Source organism: Thunnus albacares, chromosome 24 (assembly GCF_914725855.1).
Source record: "Thunnus albacares chromosome 24, fThuAlb1.1, whole genome shotgun sequence".
In the NCBI taxonomy this organism is placed as follows: Eukaryota; Metazoa; Chordata; class Actinopteri; order Scombriformes; family Scombridae; genus Thunnus; species Thunnus albacares.
Window position 1 is genome coordinate 18,354,024 of NC_058129.1, and position 22,407 is coordinate 18,376,430.

The 22,407-nt window shown below is 40.3% G+C and overlaps 1 protein-coding gene across 1 annotated transcript in view; it reads right to left on the reverse strand.

The window, feature by feature from the left end:
* Window positions 1-22,407, reverse strand: part of LOC122976161 (zinc finger protein GLI2-like) — a 100,599-nt gene that overhangs the window by 7,272 nt on the left and 70,920 nt on the right. The window contains exons 5-10 of the mRNA XM_044344460.1: window positions 20,635-20,817; window positions 11,091-11,292; window positions 9,699-9,891; window positions 7,765-7,875; window positions 5,261-5,401; window positions 1,267-1,416 (exon numbers count right to left, since the gene is read on the reverse strand). Of these exons, the coding sequence (XP_044200395.1) occupies window positions 1,267-1,416; window positions 5,261-5,401; window positions 7,765-7,875; window positions 9,699-9,891; window positions 11,091-11,292; window positions 20,635-20,817 (980 nt within the window). The remainder of the gene's footprint in view (window positions 1-1,266; window positions 1,417-5,260; window positions 5,402-7,764; window positions 7,876-9,698; window positions 9,892-11,090; window positions 11,293-20,634; window positions 20,818-22,407) is intronic.

Consider the following 22,407-nt stretch of genomic DNA (forward strand, 5'->3'; position numbering starts at 1 on the left):
CTGAAAATTCAGAGGATCATCAAAGTCAGCGCAGTTCATCCTGAGGGGAACGTTAATGTGTTCAGCAAACATCACAGTAATCCATTTTCATACGAGCCAAAAATAAGTCAGGAGTACAATTTATGTGCAGAAGTTCATGCAAAATAATCTCGTAGTCGTTTTTTTATTTTAGTCTTTCATCACGTCTCTTGTTTGACCCAAAGCTCAGACGGTAAACTGCGTGTACTTCTTTTCATTTACTGTATTTCAGCACCCTTTAGCAGGAAAATCACATAATTATATGCTTATCCATTCTGGAAGTCTGGCCAGTTTGTATCGCAAGCAAGACACTAAACAGTAATTCACGAGTAGACGTCCACTTTCATTTGTAATTACGTGTGAGCGAGTTTTAAAGTCTGACACTGATCTAAAACAGAAGGTCTTCAGAGAGTCTTCTACTTTATGTAACTTGGTATAATTTGGGGCAGCAGGTTGTTCCTAATAGTTAACGTTAAATTGTTTTTTTGGATCGATGCTTCACATACCGATAGCAGCTATGATGGATGTTTTACTTCTTGTGTGTGGATGAAAATTCACTTGGTTTCATTTAGTTTTTGGCAAAGTTGGTTTGTATAAAAAAAAAAAAAAGAAGAGCTAAAGGCTCTGCTTCTACATCTGTGATGGTTTTAGTTTGGTATTAAGTCTGGAATATGTGATGATTTGGGTTTTTTATGATTTTGTAATCTAAGACGAAACGATAAACTGTGGCTTCTTCTCATATGCAATCACTTTCTGGTATTGACATTTTGTACCGTTTTGCTTCTTATTTAGTTTTTATGTATGTAGGTCATTTTCCTGCTGTATTTACTCCAGTTTTATGCTTTCATTATAACATTTATGAACAAAAATAAACCTATTGTCCATTAATTTAATGTCAAATGCATCATTATGGAAGAGAAGTCTTCACTCTCTTGTAATGTCAAAGGGAATTTAATTTAAAACACAGCGGTAGTACAAGTATTTCTGCCTTCTTGGTGGTTGTTTTCATCTGCAACACTACAGATCAAACAGTCACTGTAAGATTTATGTAATTATATAATCAGCGATGACGAAGAAAGAAATCTTCTCTGCTGCCGTCCCAGCGTATTTGTGTAAAAGCTGGATGTACGTATGTATGCAGAAACATGTACAGTTGTCAGTGTTTAGAGAGCGTGAGCATGCCCGTAGGGGGGCCTGTAGGGGGGCCCGTGGGGGGAGGGGGGGGCGCGGAGGCCATCCGTTACCCACCGTGCACTTGTGTGGTTTCTCCCCTGTGTGTCGGCGCATGTGAACCACCAGCATGTACTGAGCTTTGAAGGGCTTCTGCTCCCGCGAACAGTCCTCCCAGCGGCACACAAACTCCTTCTTCTCTCCGTGGATGTGGTCATTATTGATGTGCTGTGGGACACACACACACACACACACACACACACAGAAATGAGTGTTTTTCCTACAGAGAGTTGTTCACTAAGAGGCTATCGTGTTGTTCTCGGCAGGATTTTTCCGTAGAAATCCATCTTATCGGTGTAAATCTCAAAAGGGAGGCTGCAGCAGAGAAAACAGACGCACTAATTAGGACCACATAGATTCTTTATAACAGCTCACTGTTCATGTGATGAATCCAAATGTAGCAGCCGTCACTGTTAGGTCACTTACGTTGCTTGACACATGGGTGTGGTTTCCTATTATTTAACTTGTTCACTCAGGTGGTGGCGGGAGTTTTTGGACAAAGGGAGTTGGTAGTCACCATCGTCACCATTGTTACTATGATCACCATCGTCTGTTCATCACTTTATTTTCACAGTCAGATTGCATTTTTTTTGTATATTTTTTGTGCAACAGCTGCTTGTCAGACTCTTTCATTTTTGTTTATTTTTTCAATGAAACATCAGTTAAACATCATCTGGACTTCAGGATGGTTTTGTATGGATGCGTCACATATGGGAGCCTACTGAGTCTCTTAGCGGCCTTTTTGAAAAGTAGTCGCTACGCCAAACTTTACGGTAAAATCCTTCTGATCAAGTCATATTCTAAGTCTGTAAGTCATTGAGATATTAATCTGCCGTCGCGGTAAGAATATTTCAATCTGTTTCAAGTATTTTCTAAAATTAACTGTCATATTTGTTGAATCTTTTACCTTGACCTGTCTTTTCAAGGTATAGACTCTCATTTCTGCATAATACTTGACAAACAAGTTGACTTCTACTGGAAACAAGTTAGAATAATCTCACTGTTCTGACAAATTGTTTCACTTGCTTTAAGATTTTTGTGACTCATTTACAGCCAAACATGACTTGATGTTTTGCAGCGTAAACAGAAAACACTTTAATGTTTGATCTCTCATCTCTGAAAAATGTCTGAATCTTATTGTCCTGTTTATTATATGTTTATTTTGGCAGCAACTGCAGATGAAAGACAAAGATATAGCTCAAACATAAAAAATATTTTACTTAGACTTAAAGGCATGGACGTTAAACCTGACTGTCAATATTTAAACGTGTATTTTTCTTATAAATTTTGCATTTCGCGACTTTATTTCAACTTGTAGTAAATTTAAACACAGTTACTGAAACATTGTTAAAATGTCTTTATGCATCATATGTTCACTTTGAAACTACTTTTAGTCCAGTTTTAAAACCCTTTCAGCTGCTCACTCAGATATATTGATATGTGACATCGATTATACATTCACCAGTGACCGAAGAGTCTAAAGCTTCACAGAGACGTTACTACTAGAACTGCAACTAATGATTATTTTCATTATCGATTAGTAGTTTGGGCTATAAAATGTCCATAAATGGTGAAATCTCTGTTTCTCAGCCCAAGACGACCTCATTAAATGTTTTGTTTTGTCCACAACCCAAAAATATTCAGTTTACTGTCATAAAAGATTAAAGAAACCAGAAAATATTCACATTTGAGAAGCTGAAACCAAAGAATTTGGACGTTTTCTTAAAGAGCGATTCATTTTGTGAACTAATCGTTGCAGCTTTAATTACGACTGTACAGTAACGTGCAACATTTCAGTGCAAGAGAACAACCTGACAGTCGTCTTATTTATATGCACACTTATGAGTCATATTCATTCTTTTTCAAGTAAAGATAGTCCAAACAAATTAACAAATCAATATCCAATAGTGTCCTGATGTAATTCACTGCACTGCATCATTGCACTTCCATACCAATATTATCTATTTTGAATTATTCTTGTTTTTAATCTTTCTCTTTTTAGTCTCTCAACTTTATGGATACATGATACTAAATTTGTAGAGTGCAACTTTATCAATGAACAAGATTGTAACAGTGTCAGAAAGTTTGAATCTCTCAACCATCAAAGGCCTTCTATGATTATTTTTTTGATTTATAGATTCATTGTTTAGTCTATAAAATGTCAGAAAATAGTTCCCAGAGCCAAAGACGCCTTCACACGTCTTGTTTTGAGTGAAAAAGGTGCGTCGGACGGCTCCTTCAGGTTGAGCAGCAGAGACGAAGAAAAGAGTTTTTATTAAACTCTTCCCTTTAATGCCTGTAAGTCCTACAACAGAACGCTGGAGGAGGGCGCTGTCGTTAAAAAGCAAAAAAAAACAGTGAAATCTTCCTCTGGAGACAACAAGAGAAGTGAAAGGTCAACGGAAATATCATCTCCAACATGTTTATCCTTGAATATAAAGAGAGAGAAGCAGCGCGGCTCCGCCAGGGAGAGGGAAGGAAGTATCATAACGGAGTTTATGGGGAAATGTGGTCTTAATTTGGAGAAAACAATAGCTCTGTGCACGCAATTATCTCCACCACAGTCTCATTTGTTTACAGGAATCACATCAAAGCATCAGAATTATTCTGACAATGAAACACTGATGTTTAAAAATGCTGCTTTAAAAAAATCTGAGGTGGGTTTATGTGAGATTTTCTACGGACAGAAACAGGAATCTGAATTTAATGAATGAAGGACACCCCCCACCCTCCTCCTCCTCCCCCTCCTCCTCTCTAATCCCCTCACCCTTTTCTCTCTCTTTGCTTCAGTGGAAGTGAGGAATGCTTAAGACCCTTTTAACCGAGACTCTGCTGGTTGCAATGAGAAAAGCTGCAACTGATGATGTTTGGATTGTTCAGATTTAATCAAAACATGCGTTCAGAAGAGTTTAAGTTGGAAACAGGAGATGATACTCGTGTCTCTCAGGTGTCTTTGCAAATCATAATATCACTGACTTTAATAACGGACACACTTGCAGCAAAATATATGATAATAAATGACATTATGTCCACCAAATGTGAGAATTTGCTGTTTTTCTCATTGCATATGTTTGGGTTTTAAAGTGCTGGTTGGATAAATAAAGACACTCGGAGACGTCAACTTTGGCTCAGGCTACTTGTCACGGACGTTTTTCAATATTTTCTGACATTTTATAGACTAAACAATGAATCTCTTAATCAAAAACATAATCCATGGCAGGACTTTGGGTGTTAAATACTGTGTTCAAGTTGTCAGACTTTCTGACACTGTCACAATACTTTTTGTTGATATTTTCAATGAAGATACTGTTGGACAAAAAAAAAAGAAAAGACATCCAGTGATTTAGTTTTGCACTTCTGGTGGACTCACGAGAGACAAGAGGAGTCAAACTAAAAGCAGCAGAGTGAGACATCCTTCCTCCTGTCCAGTCAAGTAGAGCTGCAACGATCAGTCCATCGACAGAATAACTGATGAATCATTTAGGTTGTTTTTTTTAAAAGCAAAAATACCAAATATTTGATGGTTTCAGCTTCTCAAATGTGAGAATTTGCTGCTTTTTCTCATCTTATATTCTAGTAAACTGAATATCTTTGTGTTTTTGACTGTTGGTTGGACGAAACCAGACGTTTGATGACGTCATCTTGGACTCAGCATCTCCAGTTTATGATGCAGGATCTCTGTAGTTCTATAAATTTGTAGTCTTTATATGCAGAGTGTCACTTTAATTGGAGATTAGTAAAATAATCGTTAGCTGTAGAGTTCATGTTTTAGTGGCTCCTAGAAGAGAAAAGATCAAATCATGTAGTTTCAGCAGCCTTTAGCTCGAGTTTCTGAAGTTTTAAGGTCAGATCAGGTTTTCTAGTGACCTGATTTTTATGCATGTTTCATTTTTTGCTCACCACATGGCCCCATTACCCAGTTTCTGCAGATTACAGGATATGGTGCGTGTTTATAGAAGGGAGGGAGGTGGGAAGTCTATTTTCTTTCACACAGTCACAAACACGCTCTTACATGGACGAGCTGGTCTTGCGTGTCGTACTCCTTGCTGCAGCCCTCCCAGTGGCAGTTGGTCTCGTAAACGGCTTCGGGCTCTTGCTTGCATTCGTCCCGGTCCATGTCGTCCTTCAGATCCAACAAGCTGCCGTGATGGTTCTGCGGATGGCGAGCGACAGAACGAAACACCGTCATACACAGGTCGCAGTGTTTACATCCAGCACATGTGGAACAGTTTATCGCCTAAAGATTGCAAACTGTTAGGAGTGACGTCCAAGCTGTTTGTTCATATGTTTTACCTGAACATGAACACTCCAGACAGTAAATTACAGTCTAAAGAGCACACGAGTCCATCATGATTCAGTCAAGTTAAAGAGGTTGGAATCTGATTTGTTTTGACAACGTCCGCCACAAACAACACACACGTGACTTGTGTTTACAGCTCCTGGTTCTCTTGTAATTAAAGCAGTGTGAACCCAAACGAAGCAAACGCAGAAATCCCACAACGAGAGACCAGCGAGATCACACTCACAGTCCCACTAAAGGGTCTTTTCAACAGGTGGCAACACTTCTGCTTTAAAAAAAAAAGTCTAAAAAGTACAAGAACCTCGACTATGAAAACCACAATGTGCTGCAAAACTCCAGAGATGTCTTTTCTTTCCCTCACACAAGAGTATAAACACATAAACACACACGTCTGTACTTCTGTAACACATTCCTTAAACCTCAAATTATGAAAAAATGTCCTCAATTAACAAAACGTCCTCACGTCTTCATATTCCAGAAAAATCCTCCTCACTTCACAAAAATGTCCTCATTAAAGAGAAATTTCCTCCGTTTCCATAGATACTCTTAACTTTTCAAAAATGTTTTGAGACCTCCCAAAAATGTCTCGTTCTAAAAAATGTCATCAGTTTCCAAAACGTCTTGACTTTTCAGACATGTCTTCACTTTCTCACATTGTGCTCACTTCTTATTCAAAAAACGTCTTTTACTTTCCAAAAATGTCCTCCTTTAATAAAAAAAAAACGTCTTCAGTTTCCACAGGTTATAAATCAGTTTGTCCTCATTTGCCAAAAAAATGTCTCAGTTAGCTTAAAAAATAATCCGACTTTACAAAGATGGCATTTTCTGAAAGATGTCCACACCTTCCAGAAGTTCCAGTTTTCTGACTTTCCCAAAAAAAAAAGTCTCAATTCCTAAAAAATGTCCTCACTTTCCCAAAAACATTTTAACTTTATACAAAAAAAACTGACAATCTTAATTGAAATGATCGTCACAAACTCACACGTTCCACCCGACTTCCTGCGAGCCTCGACCAACACAAACACACACACACACACACACCTACACACACACATTTCTACACACACACACACACACACCTACACAGAAAACGTGCTGACTGCAGCATGTTCGTCTCTGCCCCACGCACGCTATCTTCATCAATTCTGGTGGCCCCAAGACGACTGCGTGCACCGCCGTCCTCATGCATCAAACCCAAACCTGCCTCGCTATCGGAGAGAGAGGAGCCGCAAATTTGTCAAAAGAAAGAGAAAAAAAAAAAAGCTCCTCAGATGACAATAAAGCCCGGCTAATATTTCATGAAAATGAAGTGCTCTGGCACAGTTTACAGTGGCCAGGGAGAGAGAGGAGGGAGGGAGGAGGAGGGGGAGGAGGGGGTGCAAAGCTCTTATCATGTGGAGTTTTTCTTTATCCGAGATGCGTTTTACAAGAGGTCACAGGAGGCTGCGGCTCCCTGGGGCCTCCAGTCAGAACGTGGATCAGAACAGAGAGGGAACAGCAGGAAGAGACACGCAGGAGCTCAACACTTAAAATACAAACATCTCCTAAAATGTCTGAAAACAAGCCTCCTCTTTTAAAAAAACAGGCCTCACTTTCCAAAACTATCCTGACTTAAATAAAGTCTTCACTTTCCAAACTGGCAGTTTCTAAAAAATGTCCAAACGTTATAAGTCATTTTTAATAAACATACTTCCTTTTCTCACTTGTCAAAAATATCCAGACTTTCCAAAATGTTCCAACTTTCTAATAATTCCTCACTGGTTTCCCAAAAAAATGTCCTCACTTTTGAATAATGAATAATTTTGACTTTATGCTATCGGTGCTCATTTGCATTTAAGAGAGAAAAATTATGACCTGAAGTTCAACGTGACACATTTCAAATCATAAAAAGCTAAAGTTTGAAGTTTCTCACCAGACTTCCTTTAAAAAAGTGACATAATTTATTAGTTACTTTCATTATATTTGCTCAGAAGTTCAGATTGATATGTTAAATATGTTACTGGCACGTTGAAAGTGTCCTGTAATTAAAAGGTCAAACGTTTGACCCTGAAAACATCCGAACTGGATGGATAACACATTAAACTGTTGGCTAACAGTCAAAAATGTGATCCTGCTGCTTCTCACTCAGATTCTGAACAGTTTGAATTTGAACTCGAATTTGAACTGAGAAACACGTTAAATCTGTGTTTTGGGAGAGATCAGTTTTTTCCTCGTACCGGTGAACAGGGAGACATTGGCCTCAGTCCCTCCGTTTCAGTCTTGACCTTCGACCTTTTGGTGATCATGGGGTCGACTATGCTGCTGACGACCGAGTCGCCGCCGGGGTTCTGAGAGGAAGAGAGAAGATTAAAGAGGACAAAAGTTAAAAGACGTTTAATTCATTTAAAATGTCTCTTAAGTGAACTTTAGAGAATAATTGATTTATTTTGTCCTTAAATCTTGGATTCAGTTTATTTTATTATTATAAAACTGCTTTTTACTCTCATCAGCTAAAACTGTGATTAAATGTTTTGCTAAATGTTGAATATAAGTTTATTTTTTTTGTACATTTTAACTACAAATCTTGTAATTTTTAAAGTTCTGCTTTGGTTTATTTGACGTGGCCAAAAGTATGTGGACATGCAACTCAATCAGGACCAGACCAGTCACACTAAAATGGGAGAATCGTTTCTTCATGGAGCTGGCTTTGGGCCTTTCACCACAAAGATGGAAGAACAATAGTGTCTAAAATATAATAATACGCTTTAACAGTAACATTTATCTTCCTGTAAACTAAACTGTCTCAACCAAACCAGAGACAGTATGTTGAAAGACGTGTCTACATACTTTTGGCCGTTTAGTGTAGAATCACACACACACATCTACGAATGTCAACGATAACTTAATGACATCAAATAACATAATTACACCAAACCAAACACACAAAAACAAGCTGAAATACTTTGACTTTCTTCAAAAAATAATGACAGAAGTGTTTGTGCTGTCGCTCGCCCTCGTCGACCTCTCACACACGAGTCAGAGATCACGCGACTATCTGACAGGAGGAGAGAGAAAAAACCCAGTTGGGACTGTGTGGGTGGAGGGAAATGATGGGCTCTCCCTCCAGCTGTCTCCCCCACAGAGAGTTTACCTCCGGGTACGCTGTGTCCGAGCGAGGGAGGAGGGGGGGGGGGGGGGGGGATAACGCTGACATCAAAAAGCAAGAGATGGCAAACAAAACCCACCGTGAGAACAAACTGTTGTGTGAAATACCTGGAAAGCAAACGGAGGGGAATTTCCTTCAGCCAAAAAAAACCCCACAGAGAAATAATTCAAATAACAAGGGGGAAGACTGAATCATCCTGAGACCGCAAAGGACAAAAACACCCCAATTACAGTATCGAAAACCTGTTTTCCACATGAACGTTAACCCCAAAAAATGTTCCAGCAACAGGAGCAGAAGTCAGTTTTCCTTGGAAGATGTTCTGACATTTCTTAACGTTGTAAAAAAAAAAACTTTGTTAAAGAGTTTCTTAAAACAGTCACCTTGTTTCAATGAGTGTCTATATCTTAACAGAAATATGATTTATTGACACTTAACTTGCTGTAAAACATCATAATCAAACTCTTTTATCATTAAACCCATATAGTGAGTCTTGCAACTTAATGATTTTCATTGACTTCCTCATCAAATTCATTACAGAAACATGATTATTATACTTCAACATGTGTTGGACTTGATTCAAGATTCTCCAGAAAACTTTTTTCTTACTGGATGGAGGTTTACAGCTCAGTGATTCCAACCATCATCATCCAACTGATGTTAATTAACACTATTAATGATATAAAAGTGGATATTGTTACAATATTTTTATCATACATCCTGGAATTGTTGATGTTTGACTTTCTTTAGTAGGTTTGGTCAAGTTTACACTGTTAATAGTACAAGAAAATGTTAACTGGATGTTTATTTTTTCAAATAATCCATCAAAATTCCTCCTTAAACTCTGTAACTGGAGAGTTTTCAGGCTTTATCTCGTCCGCTCTCACAAAATATGTTGATGATTCACGTTGTTGCACAAACTCCTCCGTATGTCAGCACAACTCTTCTGTTACTGTTCAAGATTTTGGGCACAAGACTACGATAAAACATTCATTTTTATGTGTTTACCTTGGACGTCAGGTCGCTGTTGTGGGCGGAGGCGGGCAGCGAGGAGAGGCCGAGGCCCGGCTGGCGGCTGGAGAAGGTGGGCGGAGGCTGGATGAGAGGCGGAGTGTGGCCGAAGGCGCTGAGGCCTCGCTGCTGCGACAGCAGCTGCTGGTAGGCCATCGGGTTGATGGGATGGGGGAAGGGGAAGGACGGGCTGCAGAGAACCAAACATGACGGTCAGAATCACAGCAGACATGAATATGATGAGCTGAGAAACATGTTTTATAGCTGGTTTATTATTGGGATTAGTCCTGATTAATTATTTAACTTAAAAAGAAACAGAGAAGAGAAGCAGCCAGACAGTTTGTATGATTTAATTAACATAAGTGGAGAGAAATAAGGAGGCAAAGGAGGGAAAATGGAGGTAAAGAAAGTAGAAAGTATGGTAGCAAAGAAGAGGCTAGGGAAGGAAACTAGGAGGTAAGGAACAAAAGGAGGAGGTGTGGAAGGAAATGAGGAAGAGGGGAAGTAGAGAAAGAAAGTAGAAAACAGGAGAGAAAAGAAAGACGGAAGTACTGTAAGATGAAAATTAAGTAAGGAGTTAAGGACATGAATTAGGAGCTAGGGAACAAAACAAGGACGCAATGATGAGTTAAGGCACAAAAAGAGGGAGTAAGGAAGCAAAGAAGTGCAGTAGATATGGGAAGTAGGGAAGAGAAGGAAGGAAAAGAGTAGAGTAAAGAAGGAAAGGTGAAAGTAGGGAAGAAAGTGAAGGGTATGGAAGAAAAGGAAGGAAGGAAGGAAAGAAGGACATTAGGTGGCATGGAAGGAAACAGGAAAAAAGAAATTAGGGAGGAGGAGGCAAAACAAGGAGGTAGTGAAGGAAATGAATGAGGCAATAAAGTAAAGACAGAAGAAGGGAAGATGAAGAAGAAGTAGAGAAAGAGAGGAAAGGATGCAAAGTAGAAAGTACGAAAGGAAAGAAGGTGCTAGGGTAGGAAACAAATGAGGATGGAAAAGAAAAGAGGCAGAGAAGGAAGCAAAGTAGGAGCTATGCAAAGTCGGGAAAAAGGGAGGTAAAGAAGGAAAAGAGAAAGTAGGGTATATGGACGAAAGGAAGGAGCTGAGGAAAGAGATGAGGGTGCAGGGAAAGAAAAAAGCAGGTAGCCGTTTTCTGGTGTTTTCCTGCTTCAGCACATGAACCAATCAGGTGAGAGACATGTAATCATCACACACACCTGTGCTGAGTTAAATCTGTTCACCCTGAAGCTGCTCAATGTTTTCAATGTTTTTGGTAAATTCTCACTCGCTCAGTCAAAGCTTTTTAAAGTTTTCTAAGCAGAGAGAAAAAAGAGGAATTCACTGGATCAACGTGTCAGAATAACTTTATTAAACTAAGACAGGAAACAGTACCTGAGCCCTCCGACTGACAGGTGTCCGTAGGAGCTGCTGGCGGCCGAGCTGGAGCGAGAGTTGTTGATGTAGGCCACCAGCGAGTTGGGCGAGGTGCGGATCATCGTCTGGAGGTCGATGCTGGCGTCGGACAGCGGCGAGATGGACAACGCCCTCTTCCTGCTCAGCCTGGGCGTCAGTCTGGGGCTGGAGAACCGCGACACTGTGGACAGACGGGTAGGAAAACATTTATTACACTGGCAGTTAGATGGTTTTGAGTCTGTTACAGAATATCAGAAAACCAACATATTTTAACTGCACAGTTAAAAGTTTCTGAAACAAACACTTCACTGCAGATATTCATGTTGTTTTTCTCGTGGCGGCTTTAATGCACAGATTCATGTAGAAGGATGTTACTGCAGCAGAACTACTCACTTTCTTCTTCTTGTGATTTTTTTGCAAACATTTCGAGCAACAAAGTGCCAAAACTTTCACAAGCTGGAGTGTAGGTTTGTTAAATCAGATTTGTTGTTGTTTTGTTACATGTTTATACTTTTAAATTCAAAGATTGAAGATTAAGTAAACAACAGTAAAGAGGTTAAAACTACAGTGGTCTGAAATTATAAACATGTTAATTCATGTAAATAAGAAATAAGTAGTCGTCAAAGTATGGTGGAGGTGGAGAAGGAAAGTTTTTCAAATCCAAATTTTAATATAAAAGTGATTAATTGTTTAGTCCTAAACAATATACACTACACTAAACAATAATTTCTTGAAATGAGGCCTTTATAATCTGGTTATAAGACTCCTGGTAGCTGCACATCCTCAATTACTTTAAGAGATTTCATCAAGTTAAAGTCAGAAATTCACTTATTTTTAAGCACAATGATGCTCATATATAAAATGTTTTGACTTAGATTTGATCTGCAGTGAGAGGAAGGATTTTTCAATCATTTAAAAGAACAAAATGTAAAAGTTTTGAGGAGTTTGATTACAGGTTTGTTAAATCCAGTCATAAAATAAAGTGTTAAAAAACCTTTACGGATTTCTTTAAATTCAAAGATTGAAGAACTTATAAGCAAACAACAGCAGAGAGTGCTGTTGGATAAACACAAAAACAATGAAATCCTTATTATTAAGCCATTTAAAAGGTTAAATGATGGTTTTAATCTGTTAAAGGATAAACGTCAGCTGTAAGGTTTCATACAGCTGCCTGTCTTTCATGCGACACCGGTGATAAATTCCTCACATCCCTTCATCTCTGATCCAAAGACACCTTCACTCACTTGCGGGACTCTAAATACTTCAAATCTAAAAGAATGGCTCCTGAAATCCAACGAGTCACTCCCCCGTCTCATCACTTTGTCATCTTCTTTTTGGATCGGCCTCGCGCTAGCTATTTTCAGGAAACGAGGAGGGACGCGGGACCGACGTGATTGATGCCTCCGCAGCCTCCCCGCGACACTCAAAACCCCCACGGACACAGAACAACCCTATCAATAAGTGCTGAAGATTGATTCACAGCTAATATAGTAAACAATTTGTTCACAGTGATGGAAAGTGAGGCTGGCAGAGGATATTACTGGATAAACTCGTCTCTCGGAGGCACGACGGGGCACGAACGGCAGCAGGAACTTCAATGAAGGAAACTTTTAGCAGAAGAGTTTGTTATTTGTGGAGATATTTTAATTACAGAACACGATTTTTGTTTAACTTTATGATTATATGTATTGGCTGAGATATAGATGAAATGGGGCTGAATGGGGGCTTTAAAGCAGTAGTTTGACATTTTTGGAAATTCGCCTGTTTCCTGTCTTTGTGAGAGTTAGATGGAAAGATTGATACCACTCTCTAAGCAGGACAGTGCATTAGACCTTTCTCGTAACCTTCTTGTCATCAGGTTTTAAATCTTCAGTCTCCACTTTTTGGTCCAAAAAATGTTTCTGCGTTGAAGCCAGCGGAGCACCGCGGCTCTGACATCTGCCCACATGTGGCGACCCCATTAAGATTCAGACATAACTAATCAATCTTCCCACAATAATTCCCCCCGTAATTACTTCAGATAAACATCACACGGTCTGGGTTGTACTTCACCATGTTAAATGAGGGCAATTTACTGAGAATTGATTTCAACTGTGAGGAAATGTATGCAGAGCGATCTGATCAATCTCAGCTCTGAGATGTAAATTCAGACGAGGAAAATTTAAACTCTTTCTCCAAGCAGTGAAACTAATTTAGCAGCTTAATGGCTGTAAACTTCCTGTTTATTTACCATATGTGGTTGTGCTGGACTGACTTCTTGTTTTATTACTCTAACTGTGACATTAGAGAGTCAAACAATTGAGCTTTTTCTAATCAAATAGTCTATAAAATGCCCAGAAACAGTGACAAATGTCCTTAAAAATTTCTAAATATAACACCCTCAAATGTCTTGTTTTTTAAGGTATTTAAGATGCTTTCACACCTGCGTTGTTTAGTTCGGTTGAATCATTTGGGCAGGTGTGAACACAGCAATCACACTTGGATGCGAATCACAACAACCTGATGGAGACCTAGTTGAAGACGTTTTCTCCGTCTGGTAACAAATGAACTCTGTTACGGTTCATTTGTGGTATGATCCGACCGAGATCTGACCCGACTGCAGGAAGCATTGCGCGTTTTTTTGATTAAACCAGCTCTTGTATCCAGCTGCACTGTGCATTATGCTTCCCTTCTCGTCTTCAGCCGACTGAAAGCGGCACATCTTCTTCAAGTAACACGAAGCAACTTATTGTTCTCTAGATGTTGCCTTGAAGTACGTTGAAATGTGCCATTCTGCTCGCATATTTTGGCTCGGTATATGGCCTAAACGATCTCAGTAGTAACAATAGTGCACTTTATTGCTGAAAATATGTTCCAAGACCATGTTACTGATCCATCCTCCTGTGTGGAACGAGTACACCTTCGTATCCCTGAGTGCTACGGTTCATGCAGAGTTTTATTTCCCAAACCACCAGTTTTTGACCAGTAGTGATGCTGACATGTAACATCAATCTTTTGTTTGTTCTCCACATGCTTTGATGTAGTCAATATGCTTACTGAGGTTTAAATCATCTGTGATTACACTCAGGCTGCTTAGCCAGAGTCCTCTCTTTTAGAATCAGCACCAATAACTTTTTTTTAAAGGGGATATATTATGTCTTTTTGTGGTTTTCTGTTGTTTATATACTGTTATGGTGTCAGAGTTCCAAAACTTGAGGTTAACGTATGTTGAAATGTAGTGAAATCCTACTACTAGAGTTTGTTGTATGGTTTGTTTCTGTAAATGTGCATAATGTCCCCTTTAAGTTTTAAGTTTTGTCCTCATTTAATTACAAATAATGTCTACACATCCACATCCTGTAATATTTTTAAGGCATTCTTTTAAATGATTTAAACAGTTGGGATCATCGGACGGTAGCGATATGTAGAGTTGTGTGTCGTCAGCGTAGCTACGAATATTTACAGCGTGTTGTTGTATTATTGGCTGAACGGTAAAAAAAAATCTGCTTTGCAAATGTTTTTTTTGAGGAAGGAAATCTATTGAACACATGTTAGACCACAAGGATTTACACATTACACTTTGGTTTGGTAAAGCTGAACATAAACAGAAACTTTGTTCACAAGAAAACACCAAAGAGCAGCTTTGAATTAAATAGCTTCAAATCTAGTGACTCACTGTATGGTCATGTCACGGTCTTTGTGCACTTTCTTGCCTTAATATATAGATAAATGTTTCAGGGTAAATAAATTTGGCGCCTACCAAAGTTAGATATTGTGTTTAGAACATCCTTCCTCGGCTGGAAACATAGACAAAAAATGCATGTTTCTAAATGTTTGAAGTTTTATGATGAAATGTGGGCACTCAGCATGTAATCATGACTTGTTTATGAGAAAAACAATACAGTGTACCTTTAAGAGAACGACTAAGACAAACATAAAAAGGCTTCACACACCCAACCAGTCTCTGTAAACTCCCTTCCAGGCTGCCGAACTCAGCATTAAAAAACCGCCGATCACTTTACAAAGAAACAGTTTGGGGGAACTCAAAGAGTGGGAGCCGAACCACATCTGGCATGGATCAAACCCTCACTTCCTCTCACAGACTCTCAGAGAACCAACCGGTCCAACGTGCAGCTTTTTCCTATGACAGCGAGAAGCTCGGCTCATAATCTCCCTGACCGATTAATTCTGCTTTGTTTGCTTTCACTGCCGTCCTTAATGACTGGGGCTAAAAGGTTGTTTCTAAGTATGTCCCCCCAGTACAAATCTCTAACATATGTTATCTGTTAAGAAATTGGTGCTTTGAGACTTGAGGAGGAGGAGGGGAGGACATCTTTATCCGGGGACATGTGGAATTTGAATGATGACATAACAAATCCACAGCAGAGAAAAACATCAACGCCGGTTTCTCGAGGGATGTCTGAGCTCGGGGAGGTGTATTACCAAACACATTACCGTTTGGGGGGGGCCGCTACCATGGGACGCTAATTTGGACATTTAACCAGCTAAAGTTAAGATGTAGCTGATGGTGGAGGAGGAGGAGGAGGAGGGGGGGGGGGCAGGTGTAGAGGATCAGGTGTTTTTTTTTTTTTGTTATCGGTGAACGCGGCGGCTCGGATGAAGCCGTTCAGGACTGGCAGTCGTATTCGTCTCTGTTACTTCCTCTCACCTCTGGGGAGATGTGTTTATTAATGTGCCACTTCCCCTGATAAATGGACCAATGGAAAAGCCCAGCTCGACTCGCTCGCCGCCACCCCTCCTCCTCCTCCTCCTCCTCCTCCTCCACCCCTGTACTCCTCTCACCCCTCCTGCATGGTGATTTATATCAGCAGCCGCCAGAGAGAGAGAGAGAGAGGAGGAGTGTGTGTGGAGTGATTTGGAGAGTGAATGAATATGTGTGTGTGTGTGTGTGTGTGTGTGTGTGTGTGTGTGTGTGTGTGTGTGTGTGTGTGTGTGTGTGTGTGTGCAGCCCCTGAGGCTCTCGGTGCCACTGTGGTCTGTATGTAACTGAACTGTTTGGAACCAGAAGGTTGCAGGTTCAAATGATGCCGCAGCAGCTGCACGGAGAAACATTTTTTTTGGAAAGAAAAGTGCTTTTAAAGGGTCATTCCGGTGTTTTTTTGCATGCAATCACGTATACGCAGTATATAGTGCAGTTTATTTATCAATTAACCTGATACAAAGTTCAGTAAACAGAAGAAAGAAGAAGAAACCTGAGTGAAATCAGTATTTGGTGTGAGCAGCTTTGCCTTTAAAACAGCAGCAGTTCTCAGTACACCTGCACACAGTTTCTCAAGGTGCTTGGTAAGTAGGTTGTTTCTTCATGTAAACCCAGACTGACTTGATGATGTTGTCATGCTGCAGAATAAATTTAGGACCGATCAGACGCCTCCCTGATGGTACTGTGTGATGGATAAGAATCTAAACATCCAAACAAGTGCTTAAAACTTTTTGCACTGTGCTGTAACTGCATAACTTTACACAGCAAAAGTGCAAAAGTTTTAGACACTTTAGATGTTTAGTCTTATCCATAATGCAACACCATCAGGGAGGTTGTTTGATCGGTCCCAAATGTATTCTGCAGCATGACAACAAGCCCAAACATCCAGCCAGAGTCATAAAGAACCATCTTCAGCAACAAGAAGTACAAGGAGTCCTGCAACAGATGGCACACAGAGCCGTGATCTCAACATCATGGAGTCAGTCTGGGATTAACACGAAGAGACAGAAGCAGCAGCTGAGACGCCGAAATCCACAGAAGAAGAACTGAAGAACGCAGGAACGACCGGCCTGAGAACTGCTCACAGCTAATATTGATTTACTGAACTTTCTATCAAATTAACTGATAAATAAAAACTATTCATGGCATTATTTTGGAAAGCATCCTCAATTCACAGCGTTTTTCTTTCACAAGTGCCTCAAAGTTTTGCACAGAACTGTCGGTTTCAGAGAAAAGGAGAGCAGAATGACGAAGATGCAGCGTAGACTTTGAGGATAACACTTTGCGCCTGATGGACACAATTTGCATTAAAATTAGTACCTCTTAATCTCAAAACGCATCAAACAACATCAAACACACGCTGTAAAAATTAGCACTTAACTTCCTCTTTACAAATATGTGTGTCTGTCTCTCTGAGATCTGGAAAGGATCAGCATCAGTAAATCCACTTTCAAATCAGAGAATAAAGACAGAACAAAGACGCAAACACTCTCTGTGGAGCCATCACTGTAAACAAACAAAAAACATGACATCACAACTTGATATCGATCAGAATGATGTCATTTAATGTGCTGAGTCTTTGCTCGCTGTTACAGAACGTGGCGATTGTTAATCCTTCTCTAGACGTGTACGAGTTTGTGTCACAGTTTCAAACACCCAGCGGATTTTTTTTTTTTTTTTTTTTAAATCCTCTGTGGGCCTTTACTCGCCGTCTGCCCTTCTCACAGCCGCATCCAACAGTTTCAGTGAATATTTTAACAATGAGCCAAACCTGCTCTCCGTTTGTTTTGGTCTCAGCGCCTGCACAGTGTTCAGGACGGCTGGAAACTAAGTTATGACAGCTTTAGTGAGGCCGGCTGGCCCGGCTGGCCCGGCTTCACGCTGCTGGCAGCCTGCCGTCGCTCTCAGCAGCACAAGTTTGGCCTCCGACACCACAACACACCAGGCTCATTCACAACCCTGCGCTCTGTCTGCTGAACCTGCAGGGAAAAGTTTAACCCGGGCCGACCACTTGTTCACCCACTGAGCTCCGCATGCTGGACTTTCACCAAATGTTACGAAGCCAGTTTGGAATATTAAGTTTGTTTGCAGGATAAATTCTGGGTTTGCAACTGAAAATCTCCATTTTTTTATTCAAATATACAGATAAATATGACGTTTTCCAGTTAGTGTGAACACAAAAGAGCTGCTTTGGATGCTTCACTGTCAGTCTGGACCGCAGGGTTACGGTTATGGTAAAGTCAAATTCTAGTCATGCAACGTGACGTCATCTGGCAGGACTCTGCGTTGGCCGGTCACATCCTGTACATGCAACTGTATGTTTTTTTATATTTCTACCGTTTACCTCATAACCGCTGCAAGTGGGTTTTTTTTTAAATTTTTCCAACAATTTGTGACATTGAGCCGAGTTGACAGATATTTACAACCAAGAAATAACTTCAGTCCGAATCCTTTTGAAGCCTTTATAGTCCAAAGTATATCATCACAGGTGTTCATCATTGTGTGTACTTGTTTAAGTCTTTGAGTCCATTGAGTTATGTTTTGGTGAGAGTGCTTTCATCCAGTTTATTGTTGTCATTTTCCTGGCTACCGGCTTTCTAGCGATGTAACATCCTGTCTGAGGTTATTAGAAACTGTTGCGCAGTGTTTTGGCGTCTGATAAGCCTTTAAACACATAAATCTGTTTCTCAAACTGGACTTCCTGATCCAGGAAACTTATCTGCATTTTGACCAAAGGAACCCACAGGTCTAAATTTAGTTCCTTTAGCCAAAAAAAAAAAAAAAATTCCCAGAAAATAGTACTTTTTATTCCCCAAGAAGGTGGGATCAAGCAAAGTTTACAGCAGTGAAAGTTGCTGACTGGTCAAAAACAAACCTCCAGTAAAACACCGTAAACAATCAGTCAACTATCAATATCACTAAAATGGTGAGAAAAGGCCCTGAAAGCGGTTCTGATCTCGTCCATATATCTGAGTGTTCGTGGAGTCCCAGCAGAAAGTTTCCCCTCATTGAAGGAGCAGACATTAGCGTGTAATATCACAGACACTCAGACAGGATGACGTTACACTCTCTCTCTCTCTCTCTCTCTGCTGTTCATCCTCAGGACTTCTCCTCCGCCGCCATCCGTCTCCCTCTCAGACACGGCTACCCTTTTAAGGTGCCGAGCAAAGCGCCGGATCAAAGTTAGGGGCATTCATTACATTAAATATACCTGCTGTGACCTAACGTGCCCCATGATGGCGTTCGCTGGAAATGTCACAGCGGCACAATAAGTCCTGGTTGTTTATGGAAAAGTGCTGGCGGAGGCTCGGCAGGGAGAAATATTGTGCAGCGTGCGGCCGATACCTAAAGGCCCTCTGCCGTTTGAAGTAGTTTGACATGAAAAATGTATACACGGCGGCTTTTTTTATTTATATACCTCGCCTGTGATCTTTGTTTCATCATCCACCTGGACTCGACGCTCTGATAGGAATTTCATTCTCCTTAATCAGTGTCAAGCAGCTCATTCGATAGCTTCAGTGGAACGCAGGGTGGGCTGCTGGAAGGAAGCTGCCGTGTTTCAGTCATAAAAAAAAACTACAGAAGTGTCCTTTACTGGTGCAAACCTGTGACAAACATCCCGCACCAGAGGAGGGAGTCTTTACTTCTTTCTTTCAACGGTTTTATTTATTTCTACACCCACTTTATCATCATCTACAGCGTCTCGTGGAGTTTTTGTTGTAGTGTTGATAAATGTGTTCCTGGTTGAAGCAGGAAAATTTTTGGCAGCTGCTTTTTTAATATTTAATGAGTTAAAAAGCTGTTTTTTTTTCAGTTTTTCTGGTCTGTTCTACCTGTGAAATGTAACTGAAAGAGTGTAACATTATTTTAAACCTAAAGCTAATGCACACTGTTAGCTAATTTTACTTTTTGAAGCTGAAACAATTAATCAGTAATCTTTCTGCTTCTCAAATGTGAAGATTTGCACCTTTTCTGTGTTTTCTGTGTTTGTAAACTGAATATCTTTTGGTTTCTTGGTGCATTCTGGGACATTTCTCACTATTTTCAGATGTTTTACAGACAATTAATACATCAACAAAGACTTCAGCCAATTAATCGATACCTACTTTTAACATGTTTATTATCAAAATACACTGAAACTCAATTGTCAGCTTCTACTTAAAGCTGCATTAATCATTTTATAGACCAAAAGATTGATCAGTCAGTTAATCAATGATGAAAATAATCAATAGTTGCAGCACTAGATGAATGTCAGGAAGTGGTGTCTTGTTTCTTGATAACTCGATCAATGGAAAAGTCTCGTGCAACAGTTTCTACAATGTAATAATCAGGATAAATCATAATTTCTAAAGCAAAAATGCCAAAAATCTGCTCGTTCCAGCCTCTCAAATGTGAATATTTCCTGTTTTTAGTTTGTTTTATATGATTATAAAGTGAATATCTTCCATTTGTAGTGAAAAAAAAAGTTCTTTTAACATAGTTCCTGTCATCAAAATAAGCTAAAACATAATTTTTTAGCTTCACTTTTCAGCAGCAGTAATCATCTTGGCCACTAGGAGGCAGAATAACTCACCTCTGACATTTAATCACCTTGTAAAGTTATGGCACCAAACAGTTGTCTATTTACAGCTACAGCAGACACAGAGCAATGTTAAAATTAATTTAGAGTTGTGTTTGTGTCCACCTGATGAATGTAAGTCTTCTTTTAGCTCCGGTTTGGTCTCCACCAACTCCTGAGGAAATGATCTGTGTCTGTAGCCAGTTAGTGAAAACCCTCCAGCTTCTACCTCCAGTCGGATACTCTTTATCCCCAGAGTTACTCACCGTCGATGGGGGTGATGTAGTCGGACAGGTGGGCCCCAGCGGTGGCCCCGGCCCCCTGCATGAGCAGCTCGCTGTAGGGGCTCCGGTGGCTGGCCATCAGGTGGTAATACTCTGCCGGGCTCGCCCCGGGAGGAGGAGGAGGAAGCCCGAACAGTCCGCGATCTTTCAAATGCTCGTGGGCCACTGTAGAGGAGAGAGAGAGAGAGGGAGGGAAGAGGAGGACGGAGAAAAGGGGGGGGGGGGGGGGGGGGGGGGTTGAAGGGGTGAATTCCTGGTCCGTCCCTCCTCGTGCTGCACAGATCTCTGAATGAACCGAGGGGCCGGCAGGGCGGGGTCAGTGATGTGCAACGGCCCGTGGAGGTGCTCCCACCCCCCAACCCTCCTGTTTCCCCAGTCTCATAAGGAACACAGTCACACACTTAGAGGCTTTATTTGTTTCAGTCAACTCTTTAACAAAGAAGCTCTAAATATTACCTCTTCTTCTCATAAAACACTTCATGAAAAAATTAAGAACATTTAGGAGGATGCAAGAAAATATATTCACTTTTTATTAAACCTAGCACCACAAAACAAATTCAGCTTATTGCAACTCTAGTTTTTCCTTTGTTTCTATCAGTTTTGATAACATTGAACTCACCAAGTTAATTTCTAAGGTCTGTGAACACAGTGACATCACTAAAAAGGCAAGAAACCCGATCAGACCGATAGTTTATCCAGATTATTGAAACCACATGACAGAGGTCAAACTGAAAGTGAGCGTTGCTGCAGTTATAATCTCTCATTGCACAACGAAAACTGTGTGCACACAACTAGAATAACTACGGTAGGTCAAAGCTGAAGCAGGAAGTCTGCAAACTGTGACGGATATTATAAATTATCATTAAACCTTGTTTTCTCTTCCTGGTTCGTTTCCAACCAGTCTGATCGTGTTTCTTGACCTGCTGGACTTGTGTCAACATCTCAGATCTCTGTTTTAGTTCAAACTGACCCAAAAGATTAAATATATAACTTATATGCAATTAAAAGAAAAAAATCTGTCAAAAAAATCTCCCCAAAGAAACTTTATTGGACAGTCTATTTATATAAAAATTCAACTTTATGTTAAATGAGCTTCTGTTTATCTTCTGTCTCAACTTCTTGACTTTTTAAATTTAAAAAATATATGTAATTAATTTCAGTGTAATTCCCTCCATGTGTCTGTCTTTCTCTCTGCGTTCACCTGGCTTGTGCTGGTGTTAACATCTGCACCCTGTAAAGCGCTTTTAAAAGTGTCAGGACCAATAAGAGTGAGATATGATTTTCTTTTTACGCCAGAATTTCTCTCCCCCCCTCGTCTCGACCCCTTCATCTGCTCCTAAAGACGCCGGTCTGCAAACCAAACGTCTCCACTTGTTCCAGGGTCTCTACTGTACCTCCTCCTCCTCCTCCTCCTCATCGTCGCCTAACTGATCTTTCATACACGATTAAGGCTCTCGACGTAAGAAAAAAAGCAGGCAGACTTCATCCTTCTGCCGCCCTTACGGGATCACGTTTCCACCGTAAAAATGTCTGAACGATGAGGAAGACGATGAGAGAGAAGGATACAGAAAGGAGCATTGTTCTTCATCTGTGGGAAATACTTATTTAACAGCATTAAATCATGTTGATAAAGTGGCGCTGATCACAAAAACAGATCTCCAGGTGGTGACAGGGTGTCGTCCTATCTTACATTTCAGATGTTGTGGGAAAAAAAAGAAAGAAAGGTCACCTGGAACACATAAAAGCCGCCGGCCT